The sequence below is a fragment of the Podarcis raffonei genome, chromosome 8, assembly GCF_027172205.1.
Source record: "Podarcis raffonei isolate rPodRaf1 chromosome 8, rPodRaf1.pri, whole genome shotgun sequence".
Lineage (NCBI taxonomy): Eukaryota > Metazoa > Chordata > Lepidosauria > Squamata > Lacertidae > Podarcis > Podarcis raffonei.
Genome location: NC_070609.1, coordinates 66,828,941 through 66,855,052, shown reverse-complemented (window position 1 = coordinate 66,855,052; position 26,112 = coordinate 66,828,941). Strand labels below are relative to the sequence as shown.

At 45.9% G+C, this 26,112-nt stretch overlaps 1 protein-coding gene across 1 annotated transcript; it reads right to left on the bottom strand.

Annotated features, from left to right (window-relative positions):
- Nucleotides 1-136: 136 nt before the first annotated feature.
- LRRC38 (leucine rich repeat containing 38) lies at nt 137-25,116 on the bottom strand. Its single transcript, XM_053400532.1, has 2 exons — nt 24,007-25,116; nt 137-1,647 (listed from the first exon to the last, which is right to left on the bottom strand). The coding sequence occupies exons 1-2, from the start codon at nt 24,632-24,634 to the stop codon at nt 1,397-1,399; spliced, it is 879 nt and encodes a 292-aa protein (XP_053256507.1). The 5' UTR covers nt 24,635-25,116; the 3' UTR covers nt 137-1,396.
- Between the last annotated feature and the right edge of the window lie 996 nt (nt 25,117-26,112).

The window sequence follows — 26,112 nt, the reverse complement described above, 5'->3', positions numbered from 1 at the left end:
TTTTATCATTAATGATACAAAGGGTATGAAGGATCAGAATACTACAGCAAATGGCACCTGTACAGTGCTATGACTATGATTCAGAAAGAGGAGTTTTTTTAAAAAGCAGAGCAACAGAGGCTCTCGGTGTATTCACGTTAAGCTATCATAGCTCCCGCCAAAGAATTGTGGGAGCTGTAGTTCATTAACTGCGCTGAGGGTCATTAGGGGAACCCTGTTCTCCTCCCAGAGCTACAAGTTCCAGCTTTCCCTGTGAAGAGAGATTGATTTAGTGGGCTCATTCCACACTTCCTCTTGTCCCACTGCTTCCCCTTGGGGGGAACAACTCTTTAGTGCTCAATCGGAGCAAACAGCAATTCAGGTTTTCTCTGGATTGACATTTGCTCTGATTGAGCAGTGAAAAGCAGGCTTTCCTGGGAAAGGAGTGGGGCAAGAGGAAAACCACTCAGACCCATGCCTAGAAATTGTGGTTCAAGCAGAAAATTACTTGGACCCGTGCTTTCTAGGTACAGGACAAGCAGAAGTGTGGACGAGCCCCAAGCCCAGCAAGACTTTCTGTTGTTTGTCCAAATGCATCCCAAATGTGATCTTGTTGCAAACAAGAGGTCGGGTGCCCCAAAGCCAAGAAAACATGCTTTTCCTTTCTGTGATTCTACAGGGTCAGCAGCGCTTAATGTTTCTTCAGACACCAAGGGATGAAACACTTTGATACACGTGTAAATTTTGAAACAGGTGGAGGAAATAAACTTCATGAGAACAATGATGCAGGTATCCATAAGAAGGCTTCCTTCCATACCAGGAACACACTGTGATTTACAGTGCAGCTGGGCTAATAATGTTTTACTTCTCTTCCTTGCTGCTCATCTGTTAATCGAAATAACTCTGCTATCTGAAATTGCATCTCACATAATCATAGAATGATAGAAACTCAGAGCTAGAGGATCCTTTGAAGGTCATCAGGGCTAACTGTTTGATGCAGGAAATCCAGAACTGGAACATCTCCAACAGATGGCTGTCTTTATTCCTTTAAAAACATTGTGAAAAAATTCTAAAAAAAAGACTATTAAAAAATAAAACCCAGAGAGAGAGAGAGAGGCCAGAACGAAATCCTAGCCTTCTCCAATATTGGCGATCTTCTTCATTTTCTTCCCTCCTAGTGAATCTATTTTAAGATTAATTTTAAACTCTGGATTGGATCAAGAGACCTAACTAGGAAAGGTTCCATAAAACGTAAAGCATTTCCCAGGGTTATATAAATGGGGAAACACCATTGAGACTTTGATAGGAGTACTGAGCCCTTAGACATTTGTTTAGTGGCGATGCACTTTTAAATGGTTGTTGTCTCTTCCTACCCTGGTCTTTGGACTTATTCCGTAACATGCCAAGAGAAGGGGGTTCAGTCATCATCATCTTCATCTTCATCATCATCCTTACTGGGTGCACATCTTTGGAAGCAGTTCACAATCAGCGCCAAAACGAAGCTTGACACGATAGCAGCGATGGAGACAGCGACGCCAGAGAAGATTATGATTATAAGGTCTGTGAGTGACAAACTAAATTTGCAGTCCCTGAAACTGGCCTCTGATAATTCACTGAGAAAGACGGTGATGTCTTCCACAGGGACAGTACACTGGATTTCATCGAGACCTGCACAGAGAGAGAGGGGGGGGGGAAGAAGGAGAATTTTTTTACCAAAAAAAGTAGCAATATTATTATTTATCCAGTTATAAATGTGACTCTTCCATACAAAATGAAGCACGGCAGCTCACTCAAGGAAGGCAAAGATTTTTGATGGTAAGATGAAATCCTCCATATAGCAATACAGATATATAACTTTCGTAAGCATACCCAATCCATTTAGCATGTTTGTAAATTGGGTTTTATTTTATTTTGGTTTTTTGGTTTTGGGTTTTTTCAGTTCTGTGTGAAGGCCAAATAATGAGGCAAATCAAGTTGATCTAGGAGACTTCCGTACCCCCACCCCCTGAGTTGAAGTGCCGTGACAATACCCCCGCAATTGGATCAGTCCCCACCCAAGCCTCCTAGAATCATAGAGTTGGAAGGGACCTTGACGGTCATCTAGATCAGCCCCATGCAATGCAGGAATAGGCAGCTTTCCCATACAGGGATAGAACCTGCAACCTCGGCGTAATGAGTACATCGCTCTAGCCAACTGAGCTATGCAACCTCTAAACCTCCTGCCACTCTTCCACTCTCATTTCCCCCCCTGTAAAGAACAACTCTATAATTTCCTCTCTCTATATATATGTTTCTCTAGGACAGTTGTGTCCAAACTTTTTTCAAAGAGGGCCAGATATGATGAAGTGATGGGTCGTGGGGGCCAACCAAAGTTGTTGAGCTTCTTTTAGGATTGAAGTTGTTGAAGTTTTTTAAGGATTTTACCCCAGGAAATAAACTGCCACAGAGGCTGGATTAGACCAACCAACAGGCTGGATTAGGCCCCCGAAACGGACTTTGTATATGCCTGCTTTAGGAGCTCATACACACTTCTGCTTCTCCCATTACTTTCCCCTGAGAAGACCTGTTGTTTACCACTGAATTGAAACAAACGCCAATCTGTTTTTTAGTTTCCAGGCACAGAAGTGGAAGTGTGGATGATCGCTTAATCCATGGGCTTTGCAAGACGTGAGAATGTCCAAAGTGTTGCCTGTGGAGCACTAAACAACTCTGGATTATTTTATTTTTAAGGAACAGCAGAAGAGGATTGTGTTGTTGTGGTTAAAGCCTTCAGCGCCCATAGAATATGTTGAATCTCTGATCTTCTTCCCTGCCACCACAAGCTACATATGTCCCAAGGTTTTATTTCTTTTAAGAAGAAGCTGCGTGCTTTAAATACACTTTCAATTTATGGTTTTGGAAGTGACATTAGGGCTCATCTAGACTTCCACATGTCCTGCCCCTTTCTCCTGGGAAAACCTGATCTTTGCTACTGAATCGGAGCAAAAGTCAATAGAGTTTTACACGGATTGGTGCCTATAAAGTGTGTGACAAGCAGAAAACTGCTCAGATTCATGCTTTCTAGGCACAGGAGAAATGGGAGAGTGGGTGAGCCCAAGTAAGTGTGTCTAGGATCACAGACTAAAGCAACCCTTGTGTTTAAAAAGACTAGGAGGCGCACACACAGAGAGAGAGAGAGAGAGAGAGAGAGAGAGAGAGAGAGAGAGAGAGATGAGCATTTAATTAGAGATTTAACCAGAAGTGAATCATTGCAGCATATTGCAGATTAAAATGAACAGGAAGACCGGAGTTACAGCAGAGAGGAGACGGATCACTCTGAGATTAATCGTAGAACAGGAGACAGGAGGCCTGGAAAAAATCCAGTTCCCTGCGGAGAGGGCAGAAATTCACCCAGATCAGGGAGTGGCATGCAATCCCCAGGGTCAATGCTCAATCCATGTGCAAGCCTCTCCCCTTGCGAGTGAAGAGACAGATTGGGGGCAAGAGCTACTTTGCAATATGAAATTGCCCAGCTGGTGATGCTCAGCCTTATTCCAAACCCAGTGCTATCCTTCTCCTCTCTGGGTTCTTCTTTAGCATCCATTGCAGCCAAAACCAGAGAAGGACTCCTTGAACCCATCCTGCCCACTTTTCTGGCAGAGGTAGGGTGGTCGTGTGTCATTCTACTATATATTTTGGGAAATGGTTTGTATGTTCTCTCTATGTTTGTCTGCCTCTAGAGATATCGCCACCCAACTTGGCATGAGGATTCCCAAGGTGGGGCAGTGGTCTTTGTTGGTGTTTGGACTCTGGGCACTATTTTCAATCAAGACAGTTGGTACTGGGTCTGTCCGCCATTTTCAATGCCCATAATGGGCAGTGAATCACAACAGAATAGCAGTTAGACTCCCAAATTGCAGTTGTGCTCCCCTGACAATGAAAGAGAAAAACCACTTGATAAGAACACTTTGCTTAGGGACCATTCAAACCCTGATGATGATTATAATTACTACTATTATTATGGAGAGCCAGTGTGGTACAGAGGTTAGAGTGTTTCGCTAGGACCTTGGAGACCAGAAGTCAAAATCTCCTCTCAGCCATGAAGCTTGGGGTCCAGTCACTGCCTCTCAGCCTAACCAATCTCACAGATGGGGAGAACCATGAGTACAACCTTGAGCAAATTGGAGGAAAAGTTGGATAGAACGAAATGCATAAAATAGTTATTCCACTTGATGACTAAATAGGATGGTGAGCAGTTTAGAAAGTGTAAAAAATCAGTTACTCAAACATTAAAATATAAGCACTCACAATTGACAGAAAATGAAAACAACACAGAGGTGTAAACAAGAGAGCCAGGATGAATCCTAATCATAGAATTGTAGAGTTGGAAGGGACCCTGGGGGTCATTTAGTCCAACCCCCTGCGTTGCAGGAATCATGACTGACAGATGACCATCCAACCTCTCTCTGCTTGAAAACCTCCAATGAAGGAGAGTCTACCACCTTCTGAGGGAGTCCACTCCACTGTTGAATAGCTCTCACTGTCATAAAGTTCTTCCTAATGTTTGATCCTTTCTTGTGTGTGATCGAGGGGATGCCTCTGTAAACAGGTGTGTCTTCAGAAGCTGGTAGAATTCCAATACCAATGGGGCCTCTTGTATCTGAGAAGGGAGTGCACCCCATTGCATTGGTGCTACCAGGGGGAAAGCCTGCCTCTGTGTAACTACAAGCTGATGATCATCATTTCATGACAAGACCAACCAGGTTCCCTTTGTCAAACCCAGAGTCCTTACCAAACAACAGAGGGGAGGTCTGCCTTTGTTTAAGGCTTCGTATGTAAGTAACAAGACCTTGATACAGGCTCAGTGTCTTATCAGTCAACAAGTGCAAGTCTCTCAATGTTGCTGTGATATGTGACTGGTACAGACCCTCCAAGGGACAGTCCCAGATTTGCAAAAGCCATCCCGGTTTCTGATTTGATCCCAGGATGTCCCTCTTTTCCTTAGGACGTCCCTATTTTCATCGGAGAAATGCTGGAGGGTATGAAGTTATCCAACCCCCTAAGCCATCAGAGACATCACCTTGCCAACAAAGGTCCGTATAGTTAAAGCTATGGTTTTCCCAGTAGTGATGTATGGAAGTGAGAGCTGGACCATAAAGAAGGCTGATCGCCGAAGAATTCATGCTTTTGAATTATGGTACTGGAGGAGACTCTTGAGAGTCCCATGGACTGCAAGAAGATCAAACCTATCCATTCTGAAGGAAATCAGCCCTGAGTGTTCACTGGAAGGACAGATCCTGAAGCGGAGGCTCCAATACTTTGGCCACCTCATGAGAAGAGAAGACTCCCTGGAAAAGACCCTGATGTTGGGGAAGATGGAGGGCACAAGGAGAAGGGGACAACAGAGGACGAGATGGTTGGACAATGTTCTCGAAGCTACCAGCATGAGTTTGACCAAACTGCAGGAGGCAGTGGAAGACAGGAGTGCCTGGCGTGCTCTGGTCCATGGGGTCACGAAGAGTCGGACACAACTAAACCACTAAACAACAACAAAGCCATCTGAAGGCAGCCTTGTATAGCAAAGTTTTTAAATATTTAATGTTTTTATATATGTTGGAAGCTGCCCAGAGTGGCTAGGACAACCTAGTCAGATGGGCAGGGGATAAATAATAAAATTGTTGTTGTTGAAGAAGAAGAATAGGACATCCCTATTTTCAACAGAGAAATGTTGGAGTAATATTAGTTGGTAATATTAGCTAGAAAAACCAAGGATTGAATGAGGGATCTTCTGCCTGTAGAGCATCTCCTCTGCCACTGATCACCCTTTCTGGTTGCGCAGAGCATTCTATGGTAGCAGGAGTGGTGTCAGACCTCATGCTCTTGCCCGATTCCAAGGACAACCAGAGGGATCAGAAGAACATAAGGCAGATGCTGCCTCAGCTTAGCCGCCTGCTTTGCTGACAGATGCTGCTGGAGTTTATTGGGGTTTCAGCTTCGCTCTTCCTATCTGCAGAAATAATCAAATTGGCACATTGCCTCCGGAGGCCCATTGCCCCTGCCATTGACGGGAAGCTAGGGAAAGAGCTTCCTATTGGGTGCATTCCCAGCAGAGGAGCTGACTTGCCCCCTTTATTGAGGGGGCCCAAGTCGTGTGATTTGCTGACGTGGCGCACATGACATTACCACTCAATATGCTCTCCTTACAATGGGGGGTGGGGCAAATAGTCTCAGCCCCCCTAGCTGGCATGCCTACTTCCTGACACACCTTGGGAGTAACAGAATGTGAAGTAATCTGGCCTCCATTCCAAGGAGTGACGATGGTGGGAGATTTGGTTCAGCTTGCACTTAAAGCCAAACTTACCTAATTCACACTTTCTGATACAATACAAGAACCACAGCCATCCTTTGAAATTCACACTTCTCCAAATTTTGTAATGCAGTTCTCCAGTCAAATAATGAATACACTAGGGCAGAGGCGGAGCTAGGTGCTCTGTGAACCCAGGGGCGGGGCGAGCAGCCCAGGGGGCGGGGAAAGCATCCCAGGGGGGTGCCACCCACAGTGAGCATCCCAGGGGGTGAGACGCCCATGGGGGGTGGAGCCAGCAGCCCATGGCGAGCTGCTTCCTGGGTGGAGTGGGGTGAGCCACACTGCTTAGCCAGCAGCTTTCCTCCCTTCCCTCTTCCTTTTGACAGCTCTGGGGAGGCTTCCCCCCCCCCACAGGAAGCAGCCCGGAAGCAGGGGGCAATGGCGTGCTGCCCACCTGCGACTCCCAAGACTACCCCGAGCTGTCAAAATGAAGGGGGAAGGGGGGAAGGCCACCGGCCAGGCGGCGCAGCTCCGCCCCTTCCCCTGGCAGATCAGGGTAGGCTTGGGAGTCACGGGTGGGCAGTGCGCTGAATGTCACCCCCCTCAGTGAGGGCACCTGGGGCAGACCGCCCCCACCACCGTCCCCCCTTCCTCCGCTCCTGCACTAGGGGAAAGCATGCATATAAATGCACATGTTTGTGAAAATATAGAAGTCCTCTCCCCCCCCCCAAAAAAAACCCCTATGGCTTTAGAGTGGCCCTGATGCAACCCATATCTAGGCCCCAAACCAATTCGGGAGCCTTGCACAGTGTTTAATTAGTGCTTAATACCCATTTAAAGGTATTAAATGTATTTTAAGTCCCTTCAACATACATTTAAAGCACATGATTTATTCCAATGAGTGCTGGGATCAGTAGCTTTCCCCCTCAGAGAATTACAATTCCCAGCACCCTTAACAGACTACAGATCACAGGATTCTATGGAGTAAGTCATGTGCTTTAAATATGCATCAAATGGGCTTTAATTGCATTGTGTGGATCTTCCCTCTCTAGTTAAACATGTGGTTTGGAAGGGGCCTGTCTCTCTCTCTCCCCTTGCCCTTTTGCCTTGCCATCAGACACCCACTCATGGGTGTGTGTGTGTGTGTGTAAAATGAATACTTTTTCAGTGCATTGGTTCAGCTTAAGAAAGAAGCCCAGTTACTCCAAAATCCAGGGGAGATTCAGCCGAGCATTTCAGAACCATTCCTGGTGGTGGAGGTCACATACTTCTTTCAATTTTTTTCCAGTTAGCTGCATGCATTTGGGTGTCCTACCTCCCGGAATTTTGGCATCACCCCCAGTCCCAGCCTCAAATTTCAAACAGTTGCAGTTTGTATTGCAACTCTAGCAAAGGTCCTGAAAATCTAATTACAAGGAATTTTGGTGCTGGCTAAGTAAAGCATCTGGGACATGACGTTTCAGCCACTGCAGAGACACTGGGATTTGGGAGACCCTTTGAAGTGAAGCCACACTATCCTGGAGTTAATAATGTCATTTCCTGGCTGGACAGATTCGTGAAACATTACATGGGACAGAATGTCGCCCGCTTTCCAAATTGATGGGGGCCGGTTCTCCAAGGGCAGAAGCAAAGACTTCCTCTTTCCTTTAGAGCCAACACAAGGGCATAAAGCTAAGGATGGAAACCGCAGGAGGGGAAAGTTTGCCAGGCATCTGCTTGGCCACTCTGAGAACAGGATGCTGGACCAGATGGGCCTGATCCGGCAGGCTCGTCTTACATTCTTAAGGATGCTTCATTTTCCTCCTCCAAACTGCTATCAGGATTTTAGAGTTGCAAACGCACCAGGATGGTTTATGAAGTGATTACATTGTTCTGCTTTTCTTTTCTTTTTATTTATTTCTCCAGAGACCCCCAAAATACATTATGAAAACCTGTATTCCCCATAGATGCACCACAAGTTAGTATAAAACTTTGAAACAGGTCTTAAGAATTTGTAAACGAAACGAAGTGCCTGCAGAAACAAAGTCCAGTCTGGAGAGATTCACAAATCAATCCCTTTACTAAAGTACAGCGGTACCTTGGGTTACATACGCTTCAGGTTACAGACTCCGCTAACCCAGAAATAGTGCCTCAGGTTAAGAACTTTGCTTCAGGATAAGAACAGAAATCGTGCTCCGGCGGCATGCCAGCAGCAGGAGGCCCCATTAGCTAAAGTGGTGCTTCAGGTTAAGAACAGTTTCAGGTTAAGAACGGACCTCTGGAACAAATTAAGTACTTAACCCAAGGTACCACTGTGTTACCTTAAAAAGGGGGGGGAGCAGTACAGCGAAAGTTGCAGTCAACTAAGTCCTACTCAAAGTAAACTCATTGAATTAACAAACCATATGTCAGGGCTTCTTTAGCTGTGATTCCTGTATAGCAGGTGATTTGATGAACTGCATGATTCTATGATTCTGTCTTTGTGCTTTGTGGGAGAAAGAGGAGGCACAGAGCTGCCCTCTTTCCTCACTCCCTGACCACATGCTCAGCCATGCTTAAACCCAGATTAAACATATGGTACTGGGGTGGGCAGGTCTCACCTCTTTCTCCCTTTCCCCGACAACATGAGCGTGCGAACAATCAGTTATGCTGTTTCCTGCTGCTCCGGGGGGGGGGGGGGGGACAGGACCCGAACAAATGGATTCAAATTACGAGAAAGAAGATTGCGAATAATTTTCTGATAGTTAAGAGCTATTGGATAGTGGAACAGACTACAGTGGTACCCTTGGTTCTCAAACTTTATCCATTCCGGAAGTCTGTTCCAAAACCAAAGTGTAGCAAAACCAAGGTGCGCTTTCCCATAGGAAGTTATGCAAAACAGATTAATCTGTTCCAGACTTTTAAAACCAATCACCAAAACAGCAATTTAACATGAATTTTACTCTCTAACGAGACCATTGATCCATAAAACGAAAGCAATAATCAATGTACTGTACTATAAAATAAATAAGACAGTATTGTAGATGATAAAAAAAAATTTTAAAAAAAATTCTTATTTGCACTGATGATAGTCATTGTTTGGATGGGGGGGGCTTTTATCCATTTCCACAGTCACACAATCAATCAATCAATCAGTAGCTGAACTGGGTTCCACACAGACACAAAAACAAATTAACCGAAAAAGCCTCAAAAACAAAAACGCAAAATAAATAGCAAAAACAAAAGCGTCAAATACAGTGGTACCTTGGTTCTCAAACTTAATCCGTTCCAGAAGTCTGTTTGACTTCCAAAATGTTTGGAAACCAAGGCGCAGCTTCTGAATGGTGCAGGCACCCTGGAAACAATAGCCGACAGCCGCATCGGACGTTCGGCTTCCGAAAAACGTTCGAAAACCGGAACACCTACTTCTAGGTTTTCGGTGTTTGAGAACCAAGGTACCACTGTACCTCAGAAGGTGATGGACTCTCTACCAATGGTTTTCAAACAACAGATGGATTGCCACCTGCCAGGGATTCTCTAGCTGCGATTCTTGCATTGCATGGGGTTGGACTAGACGACCGTTGGCGGCCCCTTCCAACTCTACAATTCCGTGATTCTATCAATTCAGTGCTCTTATCTAGGTCAGCCCCAGAGTTTGAGGGCCACTCTAGATTGGGGGTACCCATGAACAGTCCTACCAATGGCCCCAACTGCAGGGAGCCCTGGGGGCCCGGGCACCCACAATCTTTGGTCGCTCCAATTTGCCACTGCTGCCATGTATTCCCACCACCCCTGCCACATGCCAACCCACTGCTACCCTGCTGCTGATACCCCCCCTCGCTTTCCACCTCACCATGAAATAGCATCTGCCTTGGGGCCTCTGAGGCCCTGCGGTGGAAGCACAGGTCCAAGAAGCGCAGGCCCAGACCAGTTTTTTTAAAAATGGTACTTGCACTCCCACACGCAGCGCAATGTCATGGCATTATGTCACCTACAGTCAAGAGTCCAAGTTGGTGCCCCTGAGTCCTACAGCAACCCCTTGTTTTGCCTCAAGCACACCTTTAACTGGCCCATCCAAAATGGCTCCACAAACCAAATGGAGAGGCCTAGTGGATCTCATTAGGTCTCCTGTGCCACTAAACACTTTGCAAACAAAATAAATACTGGGGGTGGGGATTTTTGTTTTTTGACTATGTTATATAACTTTGTGTTTTAGTATTGTGAACGGCCCTGTGGTTCTTGGATGAAGAGCGGTATAGAAATTTAATTTTAAAATACGTGCACAAATAAAAATAGCTTGCAGGTCTGTCAGCTCGCTTGCACCCACAAACTCCGCATCACAGAGTGTGCACATCAGTGAAAAAAAGCGCAGGAAAAGCAACCTTCATTTATTTCTCTCTCTTTTTTAAAAAAAAATGTGAGGGATATATAATCCGCTTTTTGAGGAAGCCCTCTACAAAGAGGCTTTGCGACACATGTTACAAATCCCAGTCCAGCTCACTTAGAAATGCAGCCAACGGTAATGATAAAATCCAAAGCATACAAGAGCGATCGTATTTCACTGCAATAAGCCTCACAAGCAGGGAAACTTTCTTTAGCTCAAGGGCCACATTCCTTTTTGGAAACACCTCCAAGGGCCACATGCCAGTGGTGGGGTTAGGCCAAAGGCCAAAGTGGGTGGAGTGATGCCAACTCACAGCATCTTCTCTACCCTCTGCTCAGGCAAGGAAGAAGCCTGTTGAGAGTTCAAGGATGCATTCCACCCACGTAAAAATACTAAAGAAGGATGTAAAGCAGAACCAGTGAGGAGGCAGAGCCTGGGAAGAGAGGGCGGGGCTCCAGAGAGGGCGGTGCCTGGGGACAGTCTCAATGGCCAAAGAGTGAGGCCTGGAGAACAGCATTTGACATTGGAAAGTACTGAAATCTCCTTCATTGGAGGTTTTGGAACAGAAGTTGCATCGCCTCCAACATTTCTCTGGTGAAAATAGGGACATCCTATTACTATCCCCCCTTCCATGAAACTAGGGACGTCCTACTCTACCCCCTCCAACATTTCTCAGGTGAAAAATAGGGATGTCCTATTACCATCCCCTCCATTTCTCAGGTGAAAATTGTTGTTGTTGTTTACTCGTTTAGTCGTGTCCGACTCTTCATGACCCCATGGACCAGAGCACGCCAGGCACTCCTGTCTTCCACTGCCTCCCGCAGTTTGGTCAGACTCATGTTTGTAGCTTCGAGAACAGTGTCCAACCATCTCGTCCTCTGTCGTCCCCTTCTCCTTGTGCCCTCAATCCCCTCCAATGAAAATAGGGACCCTTATTCTATCCCCTCCAACATTTCTCCAGCGAAAAGGAGGATGTCCTATTTCATACCCTCCAACATTTCTTCAGTAGAAATAGGGGCATCCAAAAGCGGGAGCTTCCAGAATCAAATCAGAAACCAAGATGGCTTCTGTGATTCTGGGACTGTCCCTAGGAATCAGAACACTTTGGGGGGCGGGTCTGAAGTTGGATGGCCATCTGTCAGGGATTCTTCAGCTGTGATTCCTGCATCCAACTCTACAGTTCTATGATTCTATGACATTAGGAGAATGCACAAATAACACTTCTAAATAGGGCTGGAACAGCTGACTATATGGACCGTGATAGCAGGGTCATGTGAGGCCTCAGAGATGGAAACAATTGACCGCCATCTTGTCCCAGGGCCTCACCAAAGCTTCTACTAGCTCTGTGAGCCATAGAACCACAGCCTTCCAAAAGGTAGTTTTGGAAGCTACACATAGCCCTGCCAACATTGGGTGGGTGACACAGTGTTCAGTGTCCTTCAAACAAGGCCACAAAACAAAAGTGAGGGGAGGAGATTTGCACAGCACAAGCATGTGACTGTGCCCTGAAATCATTAGATAATGTGCAACCCAGGACCAAAATAACAGAAGTGACCTGTCTGTAATGCTCTCACCACTTGTGTGTTCGTTTACAGGAGGGTTTCCTGCACCAAAAAGGCAGCGCCTCAGAAAACCTGGAGGGCACCGACTCAGCTTGAACTTTAATTGGCAACAGCTAAGATTGGAAGTGCAAATTCCTGTCCTATAAAGAACAGGGTTTCTTTAGAAGAAGGAAAAGGGAGAAGGGGCATGGGCAAAGTGCACTTTCTTCACATTCCTGAATTGCCTTTCTAGTGAAACTGAAATTTGTGAGGAATGGAAAGCTGAACAAAGCAAGCGAAAGGAAAGATAAGCATGGAACTGGTGGTGGTGGGAAAGACCACTGATCTTTACTACTGTGTAAGGGGCAGGAATTGTGTGTGATCTGCTCGCTGAATCTGGCTGAGTCTTCCACAAACTGCTGCCTCCACCAAAACCCCACATTGACGCCTCCTGCATTTCTGCTGAAGGCATTGGAGCCCAGGGAACTGAGGAACATGGGGATTTCAGAAGCGGCCTTATACTGAGTCAGACCTTTTCTCCATCTCGCTGGCAGCAGCTTTCCGGGGTTTCAAAAAGGGTGCTGTCTCAGCCCTACTTGGAGATGTCAAGGATGGAACCTGGGACCTTCTGAATTCAAATTGGATGCTCTACTCAGAGGAGTGGTGTTTCCCCTTAAAAATAAAGCAACATTTCACTCTTCATTGTTCTAACTGAGGAACTTTTTAAAAAGGAGCTGAAGAACCGCCTTTTACTGAGTCACCAAGCTAGTCTGTCTATCTCAGTAATGAACTGAAGGTCTCCAGGATCTTCAGGCTAAGGTCCCTTACCTAGCTTGTAGCCACTGGCAACCCTCTCCTCCATGAAACTTGCCTAATCCTCTTTCAAGCCATCTGCGTTGACGGCCATTGCTGCCTCCTGTGGAAGAGAGTTCTGTAGATTTATATGCTGCATGTTTTAGTATTTTAACTTCTGCATGTACTGTTTAAAAAAAGAAATCTTGGTTTTCTGCCTCTAGTCAAAGGGAGTTCTGTAGTTTATATGCTGCAGGTTTTAATATTTTGACTTCTGCATGTTTTAAAGTACTGTTGTAAAAAAAATTCTTGGTTTTCTTGTTTTATCTTTTTGAAAAACCACTTTGAGGTGTGTTTTTTAATCAAGTGGTGTGCTTTCTTTACAAAATAAAGAACAACTTAAACACTATCCTGACTCTTCCAACATTCAGCTTCCTTGGATGAGAGAGAGAGATAGCTCAATCGGTTCTGCATGCATCTCTTCATCTCAGGGTTGTGGGTTCGAGCCCCATGGTGGGCAAAATATTCCTGCATTGCAGGGGGTTGAGTTAGATGACCCTCGTGGTCCCTTCCAACTCTACAATTCTGTGATACTATGATTCTATTCTAGAATGTCCATGAGCTCTAGTGCTATGAGAAAGGGAGAAGAATATTTCTCTAGCCCCTCTCTCCTTGCATGCATAATTTTATAAACTTCTATCATGTTGCCTCTTAAGGGCTTGTCCGCACTATTGCATGTCCCATGTCTGAGCCAGTTCCCCCTTGCACCTCTCCTTTCTCAAAGAAAACCTGCTCTTGAGTGATAAATCGAGCAAATGCCAATCCGGAAAAATCCCAAATTGCCATCTGTCCCAATTGAGTCCACGAGGAAGTGTGGACAAGCCCTTACTCACCCTTACTAAAAAATCCCAAATGCTTCAACCTTTCTTTCTTCAACCTTGCTCCATCCATTTGATCTGTAGCCATTTCTGGACAAACCCGGGCACCCCTGCTAGCAGTTTACAAACGAAATGCATCCTGCTTAGTGCTTTCATGGCTGTAGTTTTGCCTGCAGTGACTATCTCCTTCCTCCAGCCCCACCATCTGGGATATATTTGGCTATGTAGCAATAAAGACCTGAATTCTTGAGCGGGAGATGAAGCGGCTCTCAAATCCTGCCTGCAGCGACCTGAACAAGGAAACATGGAAAGCACACATCAAAACTAAGTGCCTAACAGAAGACAACCCAGGAACCTGTGCTTTGACAGCTAAATGGAGCAGATGAATGTCTTGGGGCGGGGGGATGACTGTGATTTTCTCGTCTTTAGTGGGCGTGTTTGAGGTTTGTGCATTTTCAGAATGCAGCTTGAGAGAGTGTGTGTTTATTGAAGGCTGGATTTGGGGGGCTCCCAAATGCCTGAAGGGTTGTCAAGATGGCACCTTCTGGGACCAGTGTGACCACCAGCACTTCCTATGGTGCCTGGAAAAGGTCTTGGTATATATGTCCACTCAAAAACCCACAAAGTTCAAACCTTTGATCATATTCCTCCTGCTCACAGTCCATCCAGCTATAACTGAGGACTGGAAGGATTCCTCGACCTTTACACTGACCGTGTGGTATAAAAAGACTCTGTATATTGTTTCCTTGGAGAAGCTAACTAATGAGCTGAAAGTCACCAAGGGCTTTGCTGCACCACAAGATTAAGTGGCCATATCTGGCGCAGTGGGGTGGAGATCTTTATTTACGTACAGGAGGTACTCTGAAAGCCCACTTAACCATTTTCCCGCCTGTTTTCTACAAGTCGTGTCCTCCATCATGTTGCGGTGAGATCACCGTAAACTGCCTTCCTGTTGTGGGGCGGGACTGCTTGGATGGCCACAAGTCCCCATTGGTTGCCCCTCTGTTGCTGGGGCAGAAATTTGGCTGGTTGGGATGGCTATTGGCTGCTGAGGGGCTATTTAAGCTGCTGCACGTCTCTGGAGAGTTTCTCTTTCTTGCGACGTGCAGCGGATCACCCGCCCTCTTCTCCCTTTATTTAGGCTTGTTCTTTTGGCCTTGCTATGCCTGTCTAGGGGTCATCTGTTTTGGAACAAGGGTCCGGTAGGAATTTTGCCATTTGGCTGATTGGCTGGTGCCACTTGGTTTTTGCCTAAAGGTAGAGTAAAGGGACCCCTGACCATTAGGTCCTGTCGTGGCTGACTCTGGGGTTGCGGCGCTCATCTCGCTTTATTGGCCGAGGGAGCCGGCGTACAGCTTCCGGGTCATGTGGCTAGCATGACTAAGCCGCTTCTGGCGAACCAGAGCAGCACACGGAAACACTGTTTACCTTCCCACTGGTGTGGTACCTATTTATCTCCTTGCACTTTGACGTGTTTTCGAACTGCTAGGTTGGCAGGAGCAGGGATCCAGGAACAGGAGCTCACCCCGTCGCGGGGTTTCGAACCGCCGACCTTCTGATCGGCAAGTTCTAGGCTGTGTGGTTTAACCCAGGCCTACCGTGTAGCAAATTGTCACAACTTTGTAAGGTTGGTGGTTAGGCATTTGGTTCAGTGTTTTGAGGAGGGGACGTGGTTGGCTGTGCCTGCCCCTCCATCGCTGCTGCTAGGGAATTCTGCTAAAGAATCCAGGGGCTTGCCTTGCTTTTGTCTGAACCCTGTCAAGGGGCTAGGGCCACGCCAGAGCCCCTGGGAGCATCTGGGGTGAGCTGTGAGATTAAAGTCAGCTTCTTGCTCCCCCAAGATGCTTTCCCTTACTGACATATGGTGGTGCCCAGTGTCAGTCCTTTTCCTACCACTGTGCAGGTTCAGGTAGTCTGGAACCAATGCCTAAGCAACCACGCACATGCTGTCATCAATAAAGTTGTGGCCAAAATTAATGCCAAAAACCTTAAACTAAAATCTGTGTCTATTGTGTCTTTACAGTGGTACCTCGGGTTACAGATGCTTCAGGTTACAGATGCTTCAGGTTACAAACTCCACTAACCCAGAAATAGAACCTTGGGTTAAGAACTTTGCTTCAGGATGAGACAGAAATTGAGTGGCGGCGGGGGGGGAGGCCCCATTAGCTAAAATGGTGCTTCAGGTTAAGAACAGCTTCAGGTTAAGAACGGACCTCCAGAACGAATTAAGTTCTTAACCTGAGGTACCACTGCATTTTGGGGGTGGTTTGGGGGTCTTCACATGCAATTGCAATTTCACAGAATTCGAATTTTAATACAATTTGTATTGCAATTTGAAGTTACGATATTGCAATTAAAGTCAAAATGGATACCCAGCGAGACAGGTGCCCCAGCCTCCCATCTTCAGCCACAGACACACAGGCATGTCAGGTCTGTTCTTGTACCCAAGAAATTGCTTTGGCGAGATGCAGATAAATTACCGAGGGCAAGCCCAACACTTCAGCCCAGCCATATTTATTTAAGTGGTTTGTAGAGGTGACCATTTAAAGCCTTTTATGGGAATGTCTTGAGTCGTCGCAAGAGTGACCTTGTTTACTAATGGCTGATGCATTTTTAACATTACTTTTAATTAGAGTTTAAGTAGTCCTCGAAGTGTGACAGCGGTGTCTCCTTTCCCTCATCCTTGACCTTCTTTCGCTTATCTCTCCCCACCGCCACCACCATCACACCATCCCTGCCGCCTTACAGTACCTTGGGAGACATTTTCTTTCCAGGTAAGGCAAAGAGAGAGAGAGAGCCTCTCTCATAGCACCACAGCTGAGTCCACCAAATGAAGGCTCTCCTCAGACACTTCGCCAGTGAAGGCCTTGTTTGGATACCATGCTAATGGTTCCTCTGAGCCAAAGCCCTTGCTCCACAACACACGAAACACACACAGTGGAGACTAAGGATGGGCAAATCTGTACAGTCTGATTTCACACAGTTCCTCATTTTCCCCATAATCTTGTTCAGTTCCCTGTGTTCACACATCAGTTAGTTTGCGAATTATTATTATCCTTGTGAAAATTCATCAGCATTTTGGTGCGAATTTCTCCCGATATACATTCTTGTATATGGTGCATATTTGTCTAATATACACAGTTGTGCAAAGCAATTGCCTGTAACATAATGCAATTGTGTATGTTGTTTTCCTGAGTACAGTCGTACCTTGGTTTTCGAACAGCTTAGTTCTCGAACGTTCTGACTCCCGAACACCGCAAACCCAGAAGTGACTGTTTCGGTTTGTGAACTATTTTTGGAAGCCGAACGTCCAACAGGGCTTCCGACTGGCTGCAGGAGCATCCTTCAGCCAATCAGAAGCCGCACTTTGGTTTCCTAATGTTTTAGAAATCTTCCAAGGTACAACTGTATCTGCATTTTGGAGGGCACATTTACCCTAGTAAATAAATGCAGCTCGTAGAGGATAATGGGTGTATCTACATTCAAACTTGAAATGTTCTTTTTACATTTAAAAGAGCCTAGGGCACCATCACCAAAAGGAAACATCAAAGATTATTTTGAGTGGGGGCTAATCTTAATAATAATAATACAAAAAAATAATAATAAAAAAATAAAATTTATTAGTTATACCCCGCCCATCTGGCTGAGTTTTCCCAGCCACTCTGGGTGGCTCCCAATTGGGTATTGAAAACAATACAGCATTAAATATTAAAAACTTCCCTAAACAGGGCTGCCTTCAGATGTCTTTTAAAAATAAGATAGTTGCTTATTTCTTTGACATTTGATGGGAGGGCATGTGTGTGTGTGTGTGTGTGTGTGTGTGTGTGTGTGTGTGTATGAGATCCATTATTTTTATAACACTGCCAATGGTCTGGAAAAGCATTTGGGTTGAAATCTTATTCATTATCATTATCCTCTGAAACAGTAAACACATATTTATGGTTCTGAATCTGGCTGGATAAATCCCACTCACAGCTGAATCCTAGTTGGGGGTTCGGACTAGACAAAAAATGATTCCCTGGTTCTGTGTTGGGCTGGGGAGTCAATGCATCCCTGCAGGGGGCGGGGAGCCACCTAGTGTGAACTTCTGTGCAAGAATCACAGCATTTTCCTCTACAGAGCATTGCTTCCCAGCAAACACACAGTTACAACTCCCTGGTTCCGTATGAAGGCTATTGGAAGGCACCCCAGCTCCGGGGCTTGGGGGGGGCAGGAAATCCCGTATTAAAACACAATCGAACTAGACCAGATTGCTGGCATTTTTAGTTCTGCCAGACATCCTGCTCTCAGCGGCTGTTCTTCTTTGGGGAACTGAGCACACAGAGGAGCAAATGGTTTCACACTGGAATGGATCTGCATCCCCCTTCAAAACATATTCCAGTAAGTCCTTTTTTAAATAAATAAATAAAAAGGTGTTAGCATCCAGTCAAGGAACCATAATAATCTTATCCCCAAGTGGAATTAAGCTTAGGTATATGTAACTACATTTGCTGTGTCCTTTAAATACCCTCAAACGCGTCCTTTTGTATTCTCACCTACTGTTAAAATTCAAATTGGGAGATCCTCACGGCGGAGTATCAAGGGAATACTAATTCCAGAGAGATTACTGAATCTAATGTTCTTTCTGAGAGGAGAAAGGGCATTGGGGTTCCTGTTTCTGGTGGCATAAGAAAAGACCTGCTGCAGGATCAGGCCAGAGGCCTATCTAGTCCAACATCCTGTTCTCTCAGTGGCCAAACTAGATGCCCCAATGGGAAGCCCACAGGTCACCACACAAACTTCCTAAGAGCTATTTCCTTGATAAAGAGGAGCTGTGGACATTTAGAAAACGGAACAACACCTTTGTGTGTTGGTGTGTGTCTGCCGTTTTCAAATACGAGAAGGAACAAAACGTAACCGGGATGTGAATGGTTCTGGGAGTTGTTGTTACGGTGGTGGTTGTTCTGTCTGTCAAGGGTAAGAATGAGAGGAGACAGACTGATATCTAAGGAGGAAAAATCTAGAACTCAGGGATCAAATACAGTGCTCCAAAATATAATATTCGTTGGGCAGCAGGTCTCATTACCAATTGAGACTGCGTCATTACCAGTTGAGACTGTGTTGCTGGAATCATTTAAGCTTGGTCAGATAAACATCGTAAGGTTAGATAGATGGTTTAGGTGTCGCAGGCCTGGATAAAGGGGAAAGAGACGGAGTCCAACAGCACCAGATCCCATCTGGTTTGTTCTGTGGACCAAACATGCAGATTCCCAGTGGCTGGTTTTTAGGTGCATAATGCCTCTTGACAACGGAAGGCCGAGCATAGCCGTCTTGGCTAGTAGTCATTAATAGCCCTGTGATCTGCGATTTTATCTGCCCTGAGCCTTCCAAGTTTAGAAAGTTGAACTGCTGCATTCAGAAGTGTCCCTGTGTCTTTCTAAAAATCATTTTTGAAATGTAGACATGAGTAATGGTGCTTACGTAGCCAAACTGGTGGGTGTGGTCAGAGGGAAGAAGTGGACAGAGCAGTGGCCATAGCTTATATTTTTCTAGGGTAGGCTATACATTTCAACCATACGAAAGTTGGGGGATTCCATTCTCATATACCTCTCTTCATCCTCCATTGATAAAGAGACATTATTCCAGTACTGGGAGAGAATTCAGGCAGGCAGAAGCACTTGGGAAGGGTGTGGATGAGAGAAGTGACCTGGAATATAAATTTCATCAGCATATTTTCCTTCCTTTAAAAGGCCCCATACAGATGTCAGCCCCAGGAGATCCAGTAATTTTCTAATTTGCAAGAACCAATGAGACACTAGTGAATGCGGAAAGGCATTTCCATCATTTTCCCAGTTTCACTGAAGTCTGGAGATGAGGAGGAGGAAGTGTGTTACCAAAAATACAATGATGAAAGATTGCATCTGCTGCATCAGTGGCTGCATCAGTTTCTCACTTTTCCAATTTCAATTTCATTTCTCCACATTTCCACATCAGTTTGTAATTATTATTTTTTTAAAAAAGAAGTTCTCGTGAAAATTCACCAGCATTTCTGTGCAAATTTCTCCCAATATAAATCTTTTTTGTACGAAATTTTGTACACATTTTTGCAAAACCATTTTCCTCCGTATAATTCATTTTTGTATGCTATTTCCACTAATATATGCATTTTATACATACACACTTTTTAATGTATTTATCTTGGAGAACTGCATTTCAAAATTCGGAGAAGGGCAAATTCCCAAAGGCAGCTGTGCTTTGGCTTGAATCTTGCTTTAAGAAGTGTGGTAAGTTCACCTTTAAATGTGAACTGAATTGAATTTTTCCTTGATCCCTAACCAGAAACCTCTCACAAGCCACTGTCATTCAACATCTGGGGCAGGCAGGTAACAGTGTGCCTTCCATCACATCAGTTTGGGTGGATCTACTGCAGGGAGAAGGGACGCGAGTGGCACTGTGGGTTAAACCACAGAGCCTAGGACTTGCCGATCAGAAGGTTGGCAGTTCGAATCCCCACGACGGGGTGAGCTCCCATTGCTCAGTCCCTGCTCCTGCCAACCTAGCAGTTCGAAAGCGCGTCAAACTGCAAGTAGATAAATAGGTACTGCTCCGGCGGGAAGGTAAACGGCGTTACCGTGCGCTGCTCTGGTTCGCCAGAACGGCTTAGTCATGCTGGCCACGTGACCCGGAAGCTGTATGTCAGCTCCCTCGGCCAATAAAGCGAGATGAGCACCGCAACCCCAGAGTCAGCCATGACTGGACCTAATGGTCAGGGGTCCCTTTACCTTTACTGCAGGGAGTACCAAATATTTTGGACCAGTGGCCAAAATTAGATTTTTGAGAAAGTGCTGCAGGTGGCAGTAGTGGTAGCATTACCCAAAATCGCTTCATTTGGGGGTGGTATGTGACATAGAACAAATTGATTGCCACTTCTAAACAGGCAGAAAAGGAGACAGAGCCACAAAATAGTGTGGGCATGGTCATTGGTCAGTGAGGAAAAGGCATCTACATCAGCTGCACCCAGGCACACTCCTAGAGAGAAGCTTTTTGGAGCTTTCATAGGGTTGGCGTCATATCCTGGTATCCAAGAAAAAGTGGACATGGAACCCATGCATGTCCAGTGTAGGAGAGGCCAAGTCAATCGGAACAGGAATGGGGCAAGAAGAACAAACAATCACTTGTGCATTGTAGATTTTTGAGATCTTTTGAGGAGACCTTTTGCAGGCACCATAGGAGGTGCAGATGGCCACAGTGGGCACCATGTCAGTGACCCCGATCTGGTGACATTTAGGCTGCAATCTTATACTCACTGACTTTGAAGTGAACCCCTTCCTTGTGCCTTGTGGTCCTGATCCTGATGATCACCCAACAATGGATGCAATTTAAATTTTAAAAATGAAGCCCATTTCTTGCATTCACATAATTAATGTGCCCTGTTTAGGGAAGTTTTTAATGACTGGTGCTTTAATGTATTTTTAAACTTCTGTTGGGAGCTGCCCAGAGTGGCTGGGGAAACCCAGCCAGATGGGTGGGGTAGAAATAAATTATTATTATTATTATTATTATTATTATTATTATTATTATTATTACTACTACTACTACTACTACTACTACTAATGGGATTTACTTCTCAGTAGACCCGCATAGGATTGTACTGCTAAACAGGAGAAGTGTTATCTGCGAGCTTTGGTGATTAGCATGAATTTAACAGGAGACAGGTCCCTGAGTGATTATTATACTGTTAGAAAATCTGTGGAATGCTCTCCCCAAGGAAGTTCGCCTGGTGCCTTCACTATACACCTTTAGGCGCCAGGCAAAAACATTTACAACCAGACCTTTGCCTGACTTGATCTATGTCCTATACCCTGTTTAAAGATGCTGGCTCTTTGGGGTTTTTTTTTTAATTGGGTTGCCGGTTTTGTTTTGATTTTATGTATTTTATATTTTATGTGAACCGTCCTGAGACCTTCGGGTATAGGGTGGAATAATAATAATAATAATAATAATAATAATAATAATAATAATAGAAAATGAACATGGAAGTCACAGCCTGCATCATCTTCCCCAACCTGGTGCCCTCCAGATAACTCTTCTGAATGATGTTGATTGGAGTCATACCCTAACATATCTGAAAGGCACAAGGTTCAGGAAGGCTGGTCTACAATTACCCATTGTGTGTGAGAGAGAGACAGCGTGCTTGTGTGTGTGTGTGTGTACACACGCACGCACGCACATACAATAGGGGCTGCACCCCTGCTTGCTCCACTCACCAACCCCTTGCCATCCCTCCACCCTTTACTCTCAGGAGCTTCTCTTTCACACCCCATGCAATTACTAAGTTTTCCTTTGCCTCTTGAGCTTATAAATCCAGCATTGTGACAAGGCACTACAAATCCTCCAATGGGGCTGTGATGACAGACTTAACATTTTCAATGTATACAGAAATATATGCAAAGAGGGTCATTGTTTTTTCAGGATTGACTTTTAAAAGACATCCATGAAATCTTCTCAAAGGAAAAATAGGGACATGGGATTCTTCTAGGGAGAAGTAGCAGGAATCAGAAACTATCCCTGCTAGAAAAAAAGAATATCCCGTAGAATACTATAGAAATACTATAGTATACTATAGAAACAATTGGGGTTTATCACTTTGGGGAATTCTACCTAAAATGGAAACAGAAGCAGAAATTGCCAGTTTTCATTTAATTGTCCCTTGGAAACCAATAATGAACCCAACACCTAGTCACTTTTGTTGCTTCAAGTGTGCAGGTGATATACTATTATGTTCCCCCAACACTATTGTATTTGCATTGCATTTCCTTTGCACTGAAATGTATGGGATGGAATAGCATGACGGTATAATTAACATAATGAATTATGTAAATTACATCACAGACGATGTTGAAATGAATGGTGATTTTTGCAGTAAACGAACTGCAGCAGAATGGAAACAGTGCTGCATGGATGAATTCAGGGAAGAATAGAAAATGTTGCCTCCTTACATCTCTAAGGGAACCCAGCACCCATGGAGCATTACGGGGGGACTGGAGTCCATGGCCTAATTGTAGCTCTTAACATACTGAAGCCAGGCGAGTGTCTATATAGGAGCAGGTGCTTCAGAAAAGGGGGGGAGAGAGATGCAATGCTAGATGCTCTGGCAGTGCTTTGTTAAAAGCTCTCTGATGGCCTCGGGGAGAGGCCGGCTTGCTGTGTCATAAGGCTTTGTCCTCCATCAGCTGATCCAAAGTGGCAGAAAGATCTGGTGTAGTTCTAGAGATGTGGAAACTGCTGAACTACACACACACACACACACACCAATTCTTACAGTTCTTTCACTGGAGCAGCAAACCTGCCTCTGATATCACTTCAGGCAAAAATGCAGTGACAAATCAAGTTATTTTTTTTCAAACTATCCACACCACTCCAATCCACTTGGAACTTCTAGTTGTCAGGAAATTGTGGTACTTGACCCAGCCTAGCAATTCAGTGGTGCACCCCCTGTTTCTATCAACTCATGGAACCCATCCCCCCACTTACACTTGACTTGGAGAATCAATGTGCCCTTCCCTGACAAATGGGATGCACAATTGCATATGATGGTGATGATTCAAAATGGATAAATACGCAGAAACTATTGAAGTGCCTCTAGACAACTTCACACGATTTGCAAAATCCATGTTATCTACAAAAGCTGGAGTATGGGGAAGGGGGGGTCACAACGAATATGTCGCTTTTTAATTAAATAACCTAAAAGAATCTCCCCTGCTGTTCCATGCGTGAACTGAAGTAGCACAAATAAAGTGGATATTCCCAGCACATTGTCACAAACCATCCAGTATTCAGAGGGCTTATTGCATGTGGTGGCGGCGGCGCTCCTTATTTATGTATACAGCCTCCAAGAATCTCTATTCTGCGTTATCCTATTTGACAAGGCCCACTGTCTCCCTATGTAGTTAAAGAGTGTAAGAAGCTCTCATTATTAGGAGTTCTTAATTGCATGCAGGAGGAATCCCCCCCTCCCTCCTGCCAGTGGAGAAACTCACCATCAACCTGCCTTAGACGGCATAGATTTTGCTCTCACGGAATCAATAGACCCAAGAAAGAGACCATCTGTCCGCGAAGAACAGCCTGTACAAAGACAGGAAGACAGACAAAACAAGACAAAGCTGGGTGGCAGGCAGCATGCCCTGGGAAGCTTTGGAAAAGATTTACCTTTCTGGAGCTTGGGCGCATTAGCCTCCAGCCAGCTGAAGAGGCTGGCAAAGTCACAATCGCAAAGCCAAGGGTTGCCCTCCAAGCGGATGGTCCGGAGGTTGGGCAACGCGTCAAAGGTGGCCACATTCAATGTCTGCAAGTTGTTGTCGTTCAGCTCCAGGACCTGGAGCTGCTTCAGGCTCTCAAAAGCGGCCTCATCCACCTCAGCCAGGTTATTGTTCCCCAGGCTCAGCTTGATCAACTTCTCCGCCGACTTGAAGATGCCTGCATCCAGCTGCGTCAAGTTGTTGTAGCTCAAATCCAAGTAGACCAGCTTGCTGGAGCTGCTGAAGGTGCCGTCCTGCAGGGTGGCGATGGAGTTGTTCCTGAAGTCCAGGTAGACCAGGTCGCTGTAGAAGATGAAGAAGTCTCCTGGGATCTCCTGGATGTTGTTGTTGGCAATGAGAAGTTTCCGCACGTCCAGCGGGAACGGGCTGGGGACTCGGGGAAGCCCTTGGTCCCGGCAGTCGATGGTGTGGTAGTCCATGCAGCTACAGACGGAGGGGCAGAGGTGCCCCGAGGGTAAGAAGAGCAGGCAGAGAAAGAGCAAAGGAGGTAGGCAGCAGAGCGAAGGACATGGCCACATCGTCAGGCACAAGCCAAGTGGGGGGAAGCTCCTGCTGCTAGGAGAACGGCATTTTTCGTCGCCGCCGCTGTTCAGTAGCAGTACCCGTGTGTTGAAGAGATGGAGCGTGCGTGCGTGGCTTGGAAGTGTGTTGTTTTATCCGAGAGATCACATATCGTAGATCAGATAGCAGCAGGCTAAAGAGGAGGCGGGGAAGAGAGAGAAAGAGAGATAGAGAGGGAGACTAGTGGAGAGGGGGGAGGAGATGAACGAGAGGATTTGTGCAGGCAGGGGAATGAGAGTACCATCGAATGGAGGGGGGAATGAAAGGCGGCCGAGCAAACGGATGAGCCTCTTAAGGGTTCAGCGCTAAAGGAAATGAGGGTTTTGCTGCCAAAAAAAGGCCTTGTCAGCAGCAAAGGGTTTCCAATAAGGGAGCGGATAATAAAAACGAGGCTGGCTGTGTCTGTCATTGAATGTATTTTTGAACACATTGGCTGACGCTGCAAAGGCAGAAGGAGGCAGAGGGCAGGGCCGGACGTGGCGTTATTGCTCCTCAGTGCCTCTTTCTCCATCTCTGTGTGTTCCACATTGAATGTGGGCTCTTGCAGGGGAGTTTTGTTAAGAGCTCACCTTTGGAAAGGGAAAGCTGCTTCTCCCCACAAAAGCTGATCTCTCCCCCCCCCATCAATGAGGAGATTATGTAGGGCTTAACTTATGCCTCCATAAACACCATGCTAGTTCATAGCAAGGCCGCTTTTATGGGGCTGTCCTTGGAGACTCTTCAGAAACCAGTGCGGGAAGTTGTGGCGATGCACCCAGTGAGAGAAGGTCACTGGGAACCACAGTGTCTGCCTATGAGTTGCTGGCAAGTACAAGTGAGGAGAGCTACTATCACTCCCAGACTCTGCCTTGAGACATCCAACTGACCTAATGGAGGAAGAGGGTACTAGACTAGATGAGCCCACTTTGGCCTGATCCAGCCCCAACACTCTTCCTGTGCTCATTCATTCTTTCCCTCTTGAGGTCAGCCAAGCTCCCACTTCCATTCAGTTTCGGCAGCAGATGGGGGGGGGATGTTTGTTTTACTGGCCCCAGGGGAGGTGGAAGGCTATCAAAGTGAATGGAGCAGTTGATAAAATAATGTGCAGTCAGCTGGTTTCTACCCACACTGACACACCCCTCTTCGCCCACCATCTAGTGAAGAAAGAGGCATTATCAGAGTTCAAGGACACATTCCACCCAGCCTAAAATCCCCAAGGAGGGTATGAAGGAAGGGTAGTGAGGGGCATTGCCTGGGATGAGTCCCAGGGGCCTGATCGGGGGTGGTGTGTCCCATTTTCACTGCTCAAAGCAAAGCGGGAACAGCTGCCTCGCTCTGCCCCACAGACCTCCCTGCCACCACGCCTCCTGCCACCATGCCACCTCCATGCCACATCTCGCAAAATCTTGCCAGAAATCAGTGCCAATGCCAGTGGGCTGGGTGGGGTGCCCATAGA